The sequence below is a fragment of the Triturus cristatus genome, chromosome 11 (genome assembly GCF_964204655.1).
Source record: "Triturus cristatus chromosome 11, aTriCri1.1, whole genome shotgun sequence".
Taxonomy (NCBI): domain Eukaryota; kingdom Metazoa; phylum Chordata; class Amphibia; order Caudata; family Salamandridae; genus Triturus; species Triturus cristatus.
In genome coordinates this window covers 136,254,136-136,270,026 of record NC_140594.1, presented here as the reverse complement: position 1 = coordinate 136,270,026, position 15,891 = coordinate 136,254,136, and the positions used below count along the sequence as shown (strand labels likewise).

The following is a 15,891-nucleotide window of genomic DNA, read 5'->3' as shown; positions in this document are numbered from 1 at the left end:
TTGCATCGCTGACCTCCATGACCCTTGCATCGCTGACCTCCATGACCCCTGCCTCGCTGACCTCCATGACCCCTGCCTCGCTGACCTCCATGACCCCTGCCTCGCTGACCTCCATGGCCCTGCCTGGCTGACCTCCATGGCCCTGCCTGGCTGACCTCCATGGCCCATGGCCCTGCCTCGCTGACCTCCATGGCCCTGCCTCGCTGACCTCCATGGACCTGCCTCGCTGACCTCCATGGACCTGCCTCGCTGACCTCCATGGACCTGCCTCGCTGACCTCCATGGACCTGCCTCGCTGACCTCCATGGACCTGCCTCGCTGACCTCCATGGACCTGCCTCGCTGACCTCCATGGACCTGCCTCGCTGACCTCCATGTGCTTTGCCTCTTTACAGCCTTTGACGTGACTAGGTTAAAAACTGCACAGCTAGTTGGAGCATTTACAGATGTCACGCAACACCAGCACCAGGGCAGGCAGGCGCTAGACATGGGCAGTGAGGGCGGCTGTCCAGGGCCACGCACTCAGCCCACCAACTTGGGGCCCGCACCAGTGCAACACCCCACTGATCCTCTTGTGCCCCTGCAGATCCAATTGAAAGAAAGGTGTCTCTTTGAAATTGGGCTTACAGAAGAACCCCCCCCCCCCCTCCCTGGGCCTTTAAGGGATGGTATGTGGAGGCCTAGGGGAGGGAGACGCTTCCTCTTGTACCAGTTGCAAGGAGATGCATTTTTCAGATGTGTCCTGCAATTAGGCCTCCTGCCGGCAGCCCATTCAGAGACACTGTGGGAAGCTCACTGACAGCACTGCAGCACCCCACAGTTTTAACTCTCAGCCTCCAAGGAATTCTCACACCTTCAGCCCGAAATGGGCTGTAAAAGAGGTGCATGTAGGTGGCAGAGATGGGAGCTGAGGCCCAGGAGGAGTCTTCACAAAGCAGCTTCCGGAGCCCTGAATGTATCACTCTGCAAATTAGAGGTGCCTTGCACATTCCCTCTCGGCCCGGTGCCCCAAAAATCCTAGAACCGGCCCTGAGGGCAGGCCTTTCAGTTGTTCTGAGTAACAGGTTGGCACCTTGTCACATACATCACCAAGCGTTTCTGGCCCCATCATCTGTGCTGGGCACAGGCTTGTATTTATTTTCACTGGTGCCACCCAGGAGTGCTGTGCCCTCAGTTACCGAGTGCAAATCCGTCCTGACAGATGGCGAGTAAAATGTTGAGATGCCGCTAGGACGCCTCGGCCATGGTTAATGAACCAGGCCTGTTCCCCAGCAGAGAGAAGGCTGCACTCCCAGCACGTATGCCCTTCAGCAGGCAGTACTGCAATCAAGCAGCTTTATTCCTCTAAATTCACAGTCCAAGCCCACAGCAGGGAAAGGCATGTACTCGGTGCAACTCTGGATGGAACTGCACAGAAACGAACTTTGCAGTATAAGAAATGCTGCGTTTGCACCAACTGTATAGAACAGACCACTTGGAGCAGTTTCATAAAGCACCAGAGACAGTTTGCTCAGAAAGTTGCCATGAAAAGGAAAATCAACGGTTAAAAAAGCAAGGAGATTAAAAATAAAGCGGAGAATATTACATTTTCAAACCGCAAAGTCTGAACAGTATTTTCAATCTTTTCCAAGCAATATTTGCCTTCGAAGGCAAGCCACGTTGGAAGTATGCCCTACAATGTCTACTAGACAATGGGGTCTCTTCTGCTGTATCCAACTCTTCCCACTGACGGTTCGGAAGACCCCTGGGAATTTACTAGTACATCTCTAAGCAAGTCCAATGGGCAGTGATAGAGCGGTAAAGTGGGCATTGGTGTTTTATTGTGTAAGAAAGAAATTGGACAGAAAAAGGGCTCACTGGCTCATAGTTATATGCTTCTCCGGTGCAAGAGAACCAGGACTTCTGCTACACCCAGAGGGTGTAATACATCACCTTGTTATAAGTCGCTTCAGAAAAGAACTTGTCCTTTGAGCAACACCTCACCAAAGGGCACCTGGACCACTGCAATTCTCAAAACAATCACTCTTCACCCCATCTTCAATATCCCTTCACAAATGATCGGTCTAGTTCCCGCTCGCTTCCATACTGTTACAATGCATCGAGGCTGTATAAATATACACAGACACACAAACCCACACACATTACCTTTTCCAGCTTTGAGTGCAGCTCCCCTACTTCTGCTTTCCCATGTTCTTTAGTCTGCAAAAAAAATACAAAATGAAATGACTTGGGGTAGTTTCTGAGAGGCACACTTCACTCCACTTTTGCAGCCAGGTAGTGGCAGAACCCCCGACATTGGACCATCTCAGGTGAACTCTTAAAAATTAGTGATTTAACCTAATTTTCCTTCCAGCATCAGTGATGGGTGGGATGAGAGATTTCCGAAGAAGTGAAGCATGTCTTGTTTGGATAAAAGACTGATGTCCTTTCTGAAATAGTTACCATTAACATAACCAATGTCTGAAGTGAGCTGAGCATCTATCCCATGCTGCATGCCGTATGCTACAGTGGGTGGAAGTAAAATGTGAATGACACAACAGACCAACGGATGGAAAATGCTGCCTCACAGCCCCTATAAGTAAATATAATATAAATATATACAATGTTTCAAAAATCGGAAGGTCTTGGCTATTGCCACACCTAAAAATGTAACACAACAAGATGATGGATGGAATGCGGAACATTGCCCATCAATCACTCCCAGTAAAGAGATCTGGGCCTAAATCCATTGTTTTTTTTTTTTGCTCACCTTGCCGTTCCAGTGTGGACCCAGCCATATGCAAATCAGTCTTGACCCTGCTCCCTATGGGAACAGTCCAGCCCAAACTGCCATGCTAGGTCCTCCCTGGACTTGACACAAGAATCCTGGGATCGGTTTGGGGATAACAACCCTCATGAGCCAGGCTAGCTTGAATCCAATGTCATAGTGAGCACAACGCGCACACGTGGGCATACCCTTCCCACTTGGGGTGACTATAAGAACACAACAAGATGACTGACAGAATGCTGAACATTGTCAAACATTCACCTCCAGGATGCTGATTTCCAGTTTCAGCACTCAGTCCATCATCTTGTTGTGTTTGCCATGTGTGCCCTAAGTTCGCAGGGTATGCCCAAACATGGGTCCCTTGCTCACTTTGCCACTGCATTCAAGCTAGCCTGGCGGATGAGGGGTGAAACCCCGAAACTGGTCCCAGGATGGTTGTTTCCGGTCCAGGGAGGACCTGGCTTGGCAATTCGGCCTGGACTGTTCCCATGAGGCACAGGGTCAAGACTGATTTGCATATGGCTGGGTTTAAACTGGGGTGGCGTAGTGGGCAAACAAACAATGAATTGAACCCACATATCTTGACTGTGGTGAGTGTTTGATAAGTTTCAGCACTGCGTCCATCATCGTGTGTGTAGACCTAAAAATGTAAACATTTTATTCTTCGTGAAGACAAGAATGGAAGGGGAGTTTCATACAAGGACACAAATACGGCTGAATCTGATTAGGGTAGGGTGGTATGGAGCTTCACTTTGGTGAATCTGATGTCCCTGATATTTGGGCTTTGGAAATGAGGAAACGGGGCTCCACTATAAGCCGGATCACAATAGTTTGCTCTCTGAATGGCACTAGTTCAGATCTTTCTCTCAGAGATGGGTGTTAACAAAGGTCAGAATACTGAAGCCAATGCCGAGCTGCATGAAATAGTGTGTGGTGAATCTAAAGTAAGGATTGGGGCACCACCGGGCTATACAATGCCATCAGACGTGGGGCCTTCCAACACCAGCTCATGGTGGAAGGTTTGAAATGTTTCTTTTTGAACCAGAATCTGAGCTTATGGAAGATAAGCCCGTCCCACTTCTTAGATGAAGGGTAAGAAAGGCCCCACCACGGAGACACATATGACACATTCAGTGTCCAGAGAGCCAGATCGAACAGAATACTCTCTCTCCATTATTGAGGCACCGAAGCCATCACAAACTAGTCTTCCCAGTGGAAGGAAACGTTAAGAGTCTGACAAATCAAATACTCAACTTCTATCATAACTGTAGCAGACAAACGTCATGGGCAGGCACTGTATTCTTTAAAGCCTGGGAACGGAGCTCACCGAGGAGCACAGGGAACTGCACAGGCAGGCAGCAGTGCTCTGGATTGCAATAGGTGCGTGGAAAGTATGTGGGTTTGCTGTGCAAAAGATTAACCTTCTACAGGAGTGGAGAAAGCGTACTGAGATATTCAAGATTGCACCTTACCAAATAAATGCAATCTGTGTTACACAAAATAGTTTGCGACTCCTTCACTGTCGGGGACTACCTCAGTCTTGAGGAAGGAGGGGCTGAGGCATAAACATACTGATACTCCTGTATTAAGGGCTAATATTTGTGACCTTCTATGAACATTTTTATTTTATTTTGAGGATACAGCTGAGCAAGTGATCTGCAAAAATATGATCATAAAGACCTCCTTAGCAACACCATGTTTGAAGGAAGGACTTCAGGCAGTGATGCATCAGAGACTCATACCCCCACAAGCTACGTAAGACAGAGGAGACCAGCATGGACTGTGATGGCTGTAGGAGGACACGGGGAGACTGTGGCAGGAAGCAACACGGACAATCAAATGAATACTGACTAATCAGTTTAATTTTACAAAGTACAGTGTGCATAGGACTGTTCTAATGAGCTCAGTCTTCGGTGTACGCATGCGCACAGAAGGCTCCATTTTATTTTGAGAGCTACTGTGAGGACATTTCTTTCGGAAAGACCATTCTGTAACACTGAGGATCAAATGACCAGAAAGAAGCAGGTGAGGCTTGGTTCAATGTCCAAGAGAGGGCACTTGGTAGCTGTCATTCTGAAGAGATATAATGAATACAAATCCCGAGGCTTCCCCAATAAGCCCTGCGCCTTTTCTCTAGTCACAGCGCCTCTATGGCCTTATCTTTCACCATACCTTACCGACAAAGTCTGGGAGAGGCTGGGGGCACTGCAGTTAAAAGGCATGACCTTGGAACCCATGTGCAGCTACATACTTTTGAGAAAATTGGACATGGGTACATCAAAGAAGCCGTGCTCGATAGCAGAGGTACAGACCTAATGGTGCTCCACCTACAAAGAACAGAACGGCTTTAAGCAAGCACTGCCAAATCAACACATCTGGCTTGCCCAGAGTGAACCGCTGAGAGCACAGTTACCAGGAAAGCCGCATTGAGCAGGAGGCGGCTGGGTGAGAGAACATAGTGGGTCTGGGAGCCATTGGTGTCTGGTCCCTGCCAGAGGTAGAGAAGCTGCTTCTGCAGCCGACAGATCTGCAGCATGGGCCATGAGTGTAGCAAGGAACTAATTCCCACAGCAAAGCCATAATATAAAATCAGAACAGTGTAAACACCCACAAAGTGCAGTGTCCCAGAACTGAGCACAAGCGCTTGCAACAGACGGCTGAAGAAGCTACACAGCCAATGGGGAACGCAATACAATATTTAGGTAATGAAGAATGATAAACCCAGGCCGAGCAGAAGAAAAGCAGGCATGTAAGAGGGCTTGATCAACCCTAACGAAATCACAGGAGCGTAGAAAAGGTTTATTTTGGCAGGCACTTGGTGTTAGGCCAAAAACAGCACTTTAGTTTTCCCATATCATCAATTCATTTATGCAGCCAGCTTTCCATACTGCAAGTTCACATCTAACAATGGTTAGAAAAAGGCTAGGTTAGTGTTAGCCTTCTTCATGCAGTATTTACCCTCCTCAGCGGCATCGACCAATACATGTATCAGGGCTTTGAAGAAGGCCATGGGGCGGTTGCAACTGGGAAAGCGTTGGGAGTCTTGAGGACACCCTTGTATTGAGCTCCGTTCAACCTCCCGATGCAGGTGGAATAAGGCAGACAATGATGCGTTCTATTTCACCATCATATGCAGTGCAGAGGCTGGTAGACACAGGGCTGTGGACAGCAGATAACAAGCATAGCAGCTGAACCCAGAGGTGATCAAGGGCGCCAGCCCGCTGTGAAACTGAGAAGAGGCCATGTTTGGCCTAGCATTGCACTGAAGAGCAGCAACATGTCCAGTCTCCATTCCAAGAGCAGCCATGCGGTTCCGCAGGCTGCTGGGGTCGGCGGCTAAGAAGGACACAGCGCTGGAGTGTGGGGACATGCGCACACGGGCGGAGATGTAGCCCTTTCCAGGCAGATGTATACAGGAAGGGGTAATGGTGAGGAATGGGTAAGGGTGGTGTGAGTGAGGGCCCCCGAGAAGTGAAGGGCAAGGCAGGAAAACTTGGGACACCATTGTCAGTTAAAAGTTGATGGTCTGATAGTTTGTTTAAACGGCAAAATAAATAGTATGTGTTTTAAAAAATGCCAAAAGCTCCCTCTTTTTGTATGTAGGTTGCCACTGCAACCGCTAAACAAACAAAAAGAAGTGTATTGCAACCCTGTTTTCTGAAAATGTATTAAATAGTAGATGATATTCTTAGCGGACACGTTCAGAGAGGCTATCTGTTGTCCTAAACAGTAGTGGACACATCTTTTCCACTTTGCAGCATTGCAGACACACATATGTACCTCCTGCAAGATTTCATAAGGTAATTAAACTCTAGGACCTCGGGTACCACACTGTTAAACACAACGGACTGAGGTCCGGGTGTCTGAGGCTGAGCCCGATGCTTGTGTTTGGTCTGAATGACAGCTTCTCTTAAGGATATACACATATTTTTAACATTGTGTAATACCCAGTTGGTGCCATAAGAATGAGGATCATTGATACTTCCTGTGTTTTCGTCACTAAGTATGGAATCCGAGGCAGTGGATGAAAAGCATAGGCAAAAATCCCTGACTAGTTCATCCACATTGCACTGCCCATGGACTGTGGGATCCCGGAGGCATATTATTGACATTTTTGTGTTCTGCGTGATGGCGAACAGATCGATTGTGGGAATGCCCCATCTTTGAAAGTACTTGTGAACTACTTTGCGATTAATTTCCCGGTTGTGGACTTGTTGATGCCGACTGCTCAACAGGTCTGAAGAAGGTATGTCGACTCCTGGGAGATGCTCCGCTAGTAACAATGTGATTCTAAATGGCCCAATGCCAAATCTTTTGGGCTAACACTGCTTTTGGATGTAGTACATGGTCATGTCTGTCTTGAGGACGGTTTTGTCTCAAATGGAGAAATGCCACAAATGCCAAGCTGTTTGGCTGTGAGCTTCCTGTAATTGATATGGTGTCACTGTTGCTCTTGGGTCCAGGTTCCCTGAACGGTCCTATGGGTGAAATGTGCTCTTCACCCTAGAGTGCAGAGTGCACAATAATTATCACCTGCCTTGAGTCCAGGTATGGGCTGCCCAGTCATTAAATAATTTTGTTCAATCATGGTTTCCGGGCACCACTAACACTAGATCTTCCCTCTGACCTTTGGCTTGTGATCATTGCCTCACTAAGCAATCGTGTAACAGACCTGTATAGTCCTGTGTGCGGCACCATACAACTGCACAATGTCATCATCCCCAACAATTTCTTTAGTGTCCTTACTGTAGGAGAACATCATGTCTGAAAAAGAGGCTGCTGGCCTTGGAACGCCATCACCCTCTCTTGATTTGGGTAGGTTTTTTTCCATGATGGAGTTCAAGACAACTCATAGAAAAGGTTGGATCTACTGTGACACGAAATGCAAGTTTTTGAAATTGATTGAGAAACTTAGTTTTCACAATGGCATTATTCACGGCTACTCTTTATCAGACAACAATAATTTAGGTAAGAAAACACATGAATGCAGGGATGTGCTTCCTTCACACCTAGAACTGCCGTGCGACTCCCTTTGCGGAGCAGCAGGATGACGTCTTGCAGGGCGGTCATCCTGAAGTGCTCTGACAGGATGTACCATTTGAAGGGGCCAGAGATCCAGCATCAGCTGGGAAGTTCTATCGTTTCTAGAGATAAGGAAGTAGAGGGAGTAGACTCCTTGACAGCATTGATGAAGGGCTACTATTCTATGGCTCTGTTGATCAGGAGTGCCTGCACTTCCTCCAGCAATAGTCCTAGGTTGTGTTGACTCAATGTTTAGTCACTTTCTGTGGAACTCTAAGCAGAACCCCTGATGTACCACCAACAGCAGCCATTTATCAGACGTTATTTCTTGCAACTATAGCAGGAAGAACCTCAATCTTTCCCCGACAGATGTTGTATGATTGCGCAGAATGACAGGCAAGTCACTGTTAACGGGTGGAGGTGGCCCTGTTGGCGCCACCTCTCCCCTTGACCACTGCAGCAGTATCTGCCTTTACCATATGACTTGGGTTTCTGCATGTCCTGAAATTGATTGCCGATACTCTTGCCTGTGACTAGGGGTGAGGATTTGGGGTGCTCGTCTTGCCTTCTGTTAACAGAAGGCAGACCTAAATGTTTGAGTCTGCAGCATGCCCATCACATATGCAGTATCAGAGTACTTTTTAAATCTGTTTTAACATTGAATTGACCCTAAGACCGAAAATATGTGCCCCCCCCATTGAATGCCTCCACCACCTTTTGAATGGGATACTGTTGCACCACCAGCCTAAAACCGGATATCCTTAGCCAGACACGGCATCTGAGAAGCACATTGTGTTAATTTCTCTGGAGGTAATGTAGTAAGAGTCTAGGTGTACCTGATGGTTGTGTTAAAGGACACCCACAACCAGTTTCGATCCCCTTTTGTGTAAGGCCTCAGAGTGGTGTTTCATCAACTCCTCTACCTCCTCCCAGTGATGCTGATTATACCTAGAGAACAGTCCAACCGAACTGACTATCCCCCACAGCCAGCTGCTTCAATTGTGCATTAATGTTCAAGCTCTCCTTGTCCATAGGCACAGCATCCCCGGTTTCCTGCATGGAGGCTTTTTCCTTACAGTATGCACCACCAGAGAGTCAGATGGAACCTGCCCATTGATGTACACTATACCGTCTATGGCCACGTTATATTTCTTTTCCACCGCTGGAGTGACAGTTCTGACTTTAACAGCATCTTTAAAGTTCGCTATTGTAGGTTTTATGATGGTTTTAGCATGGGAGGGTACTGGACTGATATCTCATCCTAGAGTTTCAAACTAAGAAATCTTCCGCTTCTTACTTTGTGGTTCTCCGCCACCCCTTGTAAACTCTGTGGTAAGGCAGTTGATTCATCCAGTGAGAAGGCGTTAACAGGGAAGACCTCAAGGCAGTGGTTGTCTTGAGGATCTGTGTGGTAATCTTTCCAAGGGTTATCTCCATCCGTGAACACGACAGGTCATGGTGTGGACCCCAAGGGTCATAACGAATCCTGTGGTCAGAGTCTGAGTTGTCTGAATGGAAAAAGGACTGTGGAGACAGAGGAGGTGGCAGAACGGATGGTTTGTGAGCCTGACGAGATGCTGGTGTGTGAAATCTAGGGTTATGTTGTGGTGGCAGGCTATTGACCAACCTATTGATACAGCCCAGATTTAAAAAAACCACGATGGTGCGGAAAGAGCATTGTGATGGAAGGAACCAAAATATAGAATCCCCTTTGGGGATAAAAAAATGAACCCAGTCTTTTTTCTATCAGAAAGGCTGTAAAGACCTGGTTGTTTAAATAAATCAGGGTAACTCTTCTGGGAGTCTTTGTCTACAATCGCAGCTGAAACAAACGGCACTTAGACGCCTCAGGGTTTTAATGGCTATAAAAAAATATTAACATAACATAACATTGACTTTTCTTGGAGATCGAAAAGGTTTGGAACTCTTCTGAAATCTGCTCACGTTTGAGCTTTCTTTTCGTTGGCACATGAAAGTAAGTGAGGTGGTTTTGCAGGGGTGGCTGAGCGAAGATTCTCAATTGAGGGGTAGGTGAAGATCATGAGCTGCCTGATACATAACAGTAAGGGGGGGGCCTTGCCAAAGTGCAATTTCGGTAATGAATATTGTAGGAGAGTAGGGTCTGCTATCCTATGGTCACCCCAAATTCTTGCTTTTTGCTTCACTGGTTTTTGACATATTGAGGCTGTGGGCCTGCTAATCAGACCCCCAGCCTGCTGTTCTCTCTACTAAATTGACACTATGCACTTTAGGTGCATAACCAATTGGCACTTTAGGTGCATAACCAATTGGAATTGGATCACCCTGTGAGCCCCTGTACCAGTGTACACTAGGTACCCAGGGCATTGGTGTATCTAAGGCCTACCAGGGGCTGAAGCATGTATTGTGCCACCCCTGGCCTGGCCTAACAATTTGACACAACTGGCTGATCACTCAGCTGGGGTAAATTGGTGTATCCACCTCTTACTTAGGTGTAGTATACCTATACCCAACCTTAAATGGGACACATGTTAACCTATAAGTCACTCCTATGGCAGGCCTTAACAATCCTGAAGGCAGAGTGCTTGGTTTCATGTGAGATGGTGCTTTGGCATGAGCTGAGCCTGTCTGCAGTGGTCGGAACTACTTCCTTCTACTGTTTCCAGATATCGTCATACCATATACTCTTAAGTGCATTATGAACCTCGCGGTTAAATGCTATCTTTGGTTTGGCTTTATCAAAACATGTCGAGTAAGGTGTCATACGAATTGGAATACTAACCCCTCGCCAATTCTGGCGACGGGGTTAGCATTCCACCCTTCTAGAGGGACACGACATGTACAGTACCTGAAACCCGGGTAAAATCAGACATAGCCTCAGCTCCACAAAATGGACGCTGCCACCACAGACGCAAGTCTGCCCTCCTGCTGCTGGGAGTCCTTCCAGCTTGGGAGACCTGGACAAAGGGTTTCCTGCCAGGGGAGGTGCGAGCACCACCCCAGACAGGATTTTGTGTATTGGTCAGGTAGGGCTTGAATAGAATCAGACATGCCTGAGGCTCACAAGGAGCCTCGGTGCATATGCCAGTTCAAACCGGTCCTGGGGCACACCAGCCCCGGACCTGGGGCGAGCTGGACAAAGGATTGGGGGTGTAACCACCCCCCTTCCTGGTCCCACCCTTAGGGAGGGGCCTAGCAGGTAGTCCGGCCCCTAGAATCCGCTTAAAGGTAGGAGCTGTGTCCTAAGACTTCAGACATCCTGGAATCAACTTAACACTAAGAAGAAGACGGGTACTTTGACGTAATGCTGCACAGAAGACTGAAGGAATTCTCCCCTATGGTCAGGGAGTGACCATCTTGCTAACGCAAGCACCAACCAGCGAATCGACGTCTGCTTTGCCGCCGCCTCCCGCCGGAGCCCGAGCCCAGAGACCGACAAGAACTGGACCTCCAGACCTCTCACAGCCCGATCCACAGTCCCTGCAAAGAAGGAACCCGTGGAGGCACCGAGACACGTGGAGCCAGCCATCTTGGAAGACACTCGACAAGCTGCAAGCGCGACAACAGAGGCTCCCTCCGAGTTGTGCTTTGGGTCCTGAGAAGCCCAACATCCGAGCAGCATCTGCACCAAAGTTGAGCCCTCCAGCATCTCCACGATCTGCGTGGGGCCCCTCTGCACTTTGCGACTCGACGCGCCTACCCGGTCCCTGGCCCGTTGGCTAGTGGCCATCTTGGCGAACCTTTTTGAAAACTACGATGCTGGTCTGGTTGCTCCAGACTGGCCCCTGCTTCCCTCCAAAGGAGCAGCCCCTCTGACCTTGCTGGTCAGAGTAAACCGCTTTCTTCAATTCCTGCGACTCCTGCTTTTGCCAAGGCTTGTTTGCTTCTTTTGAGTCGCCGACAGCGAGAGCCTGCGTGGGACAGCTCGTGAACCGACTCCTGGACGTCGTCGACCTTCAGGGACCACGTGGCTGCAGAGACAAGTTACACCTCTTCACCTGTTTGCACCCGACATCGCCTGGTACCTACCTGGTGCCACGCCGGTCACTGGCTAGTGACTGTGAACACTGTCCCCTCTGCTTACAGGTCTTCTACAACTCCGATCCATCCTTGGATCCACTGCATCTCTTCTGGACCGGCCGCCTGCAGCATCTTTTTCATCAGGCTCCATTGAATAGATAGACTAAATCCGACGCACTTCGAGACCTATGCACCCGCTTCCTGTGGGTGAGGTAAAGCTGGCACTCCGGTGCACAAGTGTAGAGTAACATCTCTAATGTCTAGATCCGCAGTCTTGATTTCGTAGTTCAACCAGAAGACCCTTTTAGCAGTAACTTTTGAACTTTTACGCACCCATTGAAAACCTATGGGAGCCCGCGTGTAACTTTCCTCACTGCACAAGCGACCCGTGGACCTCCTGGTCACTAACTGAAGTTAGCTCCTTGTAGGCCCAGAGATTCTAGAGGCCCTAGGCCTTTTCCCTTTCTTGTTCGTGGTACTTATACCACTATTTTAGTATATGGTTTGAGTGGCCACCAGGGCCCATCCATATAAAGTGCAACTTCTGTATATTGTAATACTTTCTTGTTTAACGATTTGTGCTCCTGTGCTCATAAAGAGTCTAGGGGATACTTTGAGTAATAAATACATATATATTTTGAATATATATCTGTGTGGTGTCCTTTCATTGGTATAAAAGGGGGTTACATATGGTAAAACAGCTTGCTTTACATGCCTAAACGAGTTTAGCCTGAAAGACTGCTTAGCCTACGCTACCACTAGGGCAGCTGGTCCGAAAAGGTTGACTTACAACCACACCATAAGGGTTGCTTGGCATGGTACAAGGTGGTCACTTTAACTAGTGAACATCATATACCAGGCCAACTTCTCACAAATATTAAGTAGGTGTTGGAGTTGGCTTCAAAGCAAATTTCAAATTCAAAGTGGGTTTTTCATTGGGTTTGTCCGAACCCTATTGGCGAAAGAAAAACAATCTGAGGTGGACTCTGTCCTGGTGCAATGTTGGTTAAAGGGAAGAGTCCCAAGTCATCCTGTGATTAAATATTCTTTGAACAAAAACAAGTTGCAAGCATCAGAACCCAAGACTACACGGCAGGACTATGCAGAACATGCATATCTACAGCCACTTATGCTACGAACATTTAGTTTACAATTAAGGTTGGGTGGGGAGGAAGAGTGGGATGGGGACTCGGTGCCAATGGGGCATGATCTGGTTTAAAACAAGTTAGGGATTTATGAAGTGGAGGTTTTACAGGTAAAGTGGGAGGATAAACAACTATCACCCCACGGTAAAATGGTGCATTTCATTACTCTGAATGTTAGGGTTTTGAACTCCATGATCAAGAGACAAGATCTGACAAGCCCTTACAGTTGAAGCCCCCACTGCTTTATGCCTGCAAGAAACCCACCTGATCCAAATATTCTAGACCCACGATGCACAAGGCATACCCAAGGCAGATCCTTGTATCTGCTAAATAGAAGGTTGGGTGAAAGTCGCTGTCTAGGAGATCTAGCATTTGAAATAGAGGAAGTGATAACCGATTATAAGGCTGGAAGGTACCAGGCAATTATTGGTAGGCTGGAAACTAAAGAAATCACATTGGTAGCCATTGTCATCCCAAACTCGGACCACGAAAAATGATGATATTTATTGTTAGAGGCAATCAGGGAAAGTTATATGGATTGACTATTTTCATCTGGTACCAAATACTTTGCTTGACAGACAACCACCAGACAGAAACTGGCATCGGAAGGGCATGAATCCCAAAGGACACTTTCACAGAAATTCACACCTCTGAAAAAGAGTTCACTTTCTTCTCGTACAGCCATAGAACATTCGCCAGAATCGATATGATATGAAGCCCAGGTGCACTGGTCAGGGTGACAGATTGGACTGAGATTGGTCTTATTACTGATCAAGACCATGGCCCTGTTATATGAGATTGGAATGTAGTCGGCCCAACCCATAGGACTAGATCGTGGATATTTGATGTGGGGTTATAAAAGATATAATACATGAAGCAGAATCGAGAAATGAAATTGAAGAATACTTTTCAGTTTGAAAAACCCTTAAGGGATGTCCCTGAATAGGAGATGGGAAGATATTTAAGGAGATAATAAGCAAACTTATCTCTTTGAGAACTGAACAAAGGCACAGTAGAACAATGATGAGAAACTGTAAGGTGATCTGAAATAGAAAGACAAATGTGCTTTGAAGTTTTTAAGGGAGATAGTGGTGGTGAGGGGACAGATGAACCTAATGCTCTGCGAATGCTATAAAAGGGATTTGTTCTGTGTTAAGTACTGATTTTACTGAAAGGCTAGCAAGGCAGTCAGGTTGCTAGTTAGGATGCTTCAACTGGAGAGGGGGAAACCCGGATACCAAATGTTATGAATTCAATGAGTGAGAAACTCAGAAGGGGAAACAAGAAACAAGGGGCATTCTTGAACGATTTTGCAAACCTATATAGGGGAAAAATCCAGGGGACTAGTGTGTGTGACACACTTTATGTGGATCAAGCTATGATTGCGATGAGCAAGGTAGAAAGGGACAGCCTCAAGACAGAGATAACTGTGGTGGAGGTGGCTATCAAGAATGTGGCAATTAAAAAGGATGCTGGCCCAGACAAACTGAATATTGTGATTTATAAGAGGTTTTATAATAAAGCGGCACCACAGATAGTGAAGATTTTCGCTTCTTTTGGAAACCATGGACTCATATCCATCTCAATGAAAGAAGCTGATAAAGTACATACATGAAACAAGGATAACCAAATAATAGAGTTTATCCTATAGAACATTTCATTACTCAACACAATGTTTTTCACACAGATGACAGCCAGGTTGGAGACCTAATTGCTATTTCTTATAGACTTGGAACAATCTGGTTTTAGAAAATACAGACAAACGTTTGATAGTACGAGGAGGGTCCTCCACCTGCTAGAGAAATGTAACTGACAGAAGATGCCTACTAGCCTTAGATGCAGAAAATGTCCTAGATCAGTTCAACTGTTCTGTTTTGAAGTACGCTCAACATAAATCAGGAATAGGTCCAAACAAGGGCAATCTGTGCAAACCTGAGAGCCGGACACCTGCTAAACGTGCATAGATGGAGGCATTTGCCCTTTTTCTGAGACTAGACAGAGTGTCAGGAATGGGGCTACAATTGCTCTACTACACCCTAGAGAATGAGTGTGGAGTCATAGTTAAGGCATAAGAGGGTGAGTAAATGTCCAGTTTCTAATCACTGGAAGACATCGCTAAACTGGATGCACAAAAGACCATTTCAAGATGGCTCACCTTTAACTTTAACTATTACTACTCTTGATTTAAATGAACTCTCACGAGATTTAACTCTAACATCAGAGAAGCGCGAGCTCCTCTCTGCGCACTTCAACAAGAAAATTCCTGAGAAGAGTAGCTTTCCCCGTACTCTGTCACAGTTATTTCCAAGAATCCTGAATAGCACTGTATTCCTAGTGCTTACCTGCCTCCTGTTTGAAGACTCATTCTGAACGTTTTCCTCTGAAACTGTTGGGAGCAAGTTGTGGAGCTACGGACTCTGTCAGCAGGAGTCCGCTTCCAACTCATCTTGAAGAGAAGTGTTCCGAGACGATGCAAGTTTGATCAGTACGACCCTCTGATCCAAGTCTCTCGTTAAAGACTAGTGTTTGAGCAAGACGCAACCCCGTCATCGATCTTGTTACAAGCATCTCAGAGGGGAAATGTTGAGGCACAACGCATGTTCAATTAATGCGAATCTCGCCTCTGGGTCTCTCGTAAGAAACTAGTGTCTCGGCAAGACACAGACCCGGCCATAGAAGTGTTCTGGCTCAAAAAGGGTCAACTGAAACTTCAATAACTTCCCATTACTCTTCGGGAAGCAACAAATTGGCAAGGAGTTGCCTTCTCGTAATAGAACCATTTGTAAGCAGTCTATCCTTCGTCGTTCCTTTTCCCCTCGCGGGTCGTCCTTCCTTACATTCTTCCTCCATTCCTTTTTGCGGGCCTGAACCTCAAAAGCCATCGGTACAGGACTTCAAAGGCATGTCTGAAGAATATTTATGTAGATGTTGTTGGTGATTAGGAAAAATCTGTGTTTCC

General features: G+C 46.9%; 1 protein-coding gene across 6 annotated transcripts in view; it reads right to left on the bottom strand.

Moving 5' to 3' along the window:
• CIT (citron rho-interacting serine/threonine kinase) overlaps window positions 1-15,891 on the bottom strand; it is a 1,313,172-nt gene that overhangs the window by 768,967 nt on the left and 528,314 nt on the right. For all 6 annotated transcript variants that reach the window (XM_085636268.1, XM_085636269.1, XM_085636271.1 and 3 more), the window contains exon 15: window positions 2,145-2,198. In XM_085636268.1, the coding sequence (XP_085492394.1) occupies window positions 2,145-2,198 (54 nt within the window). The remainder of the gene's footprint in view (window positions 1-2,144; window positions 2,199-15,891) is intronic.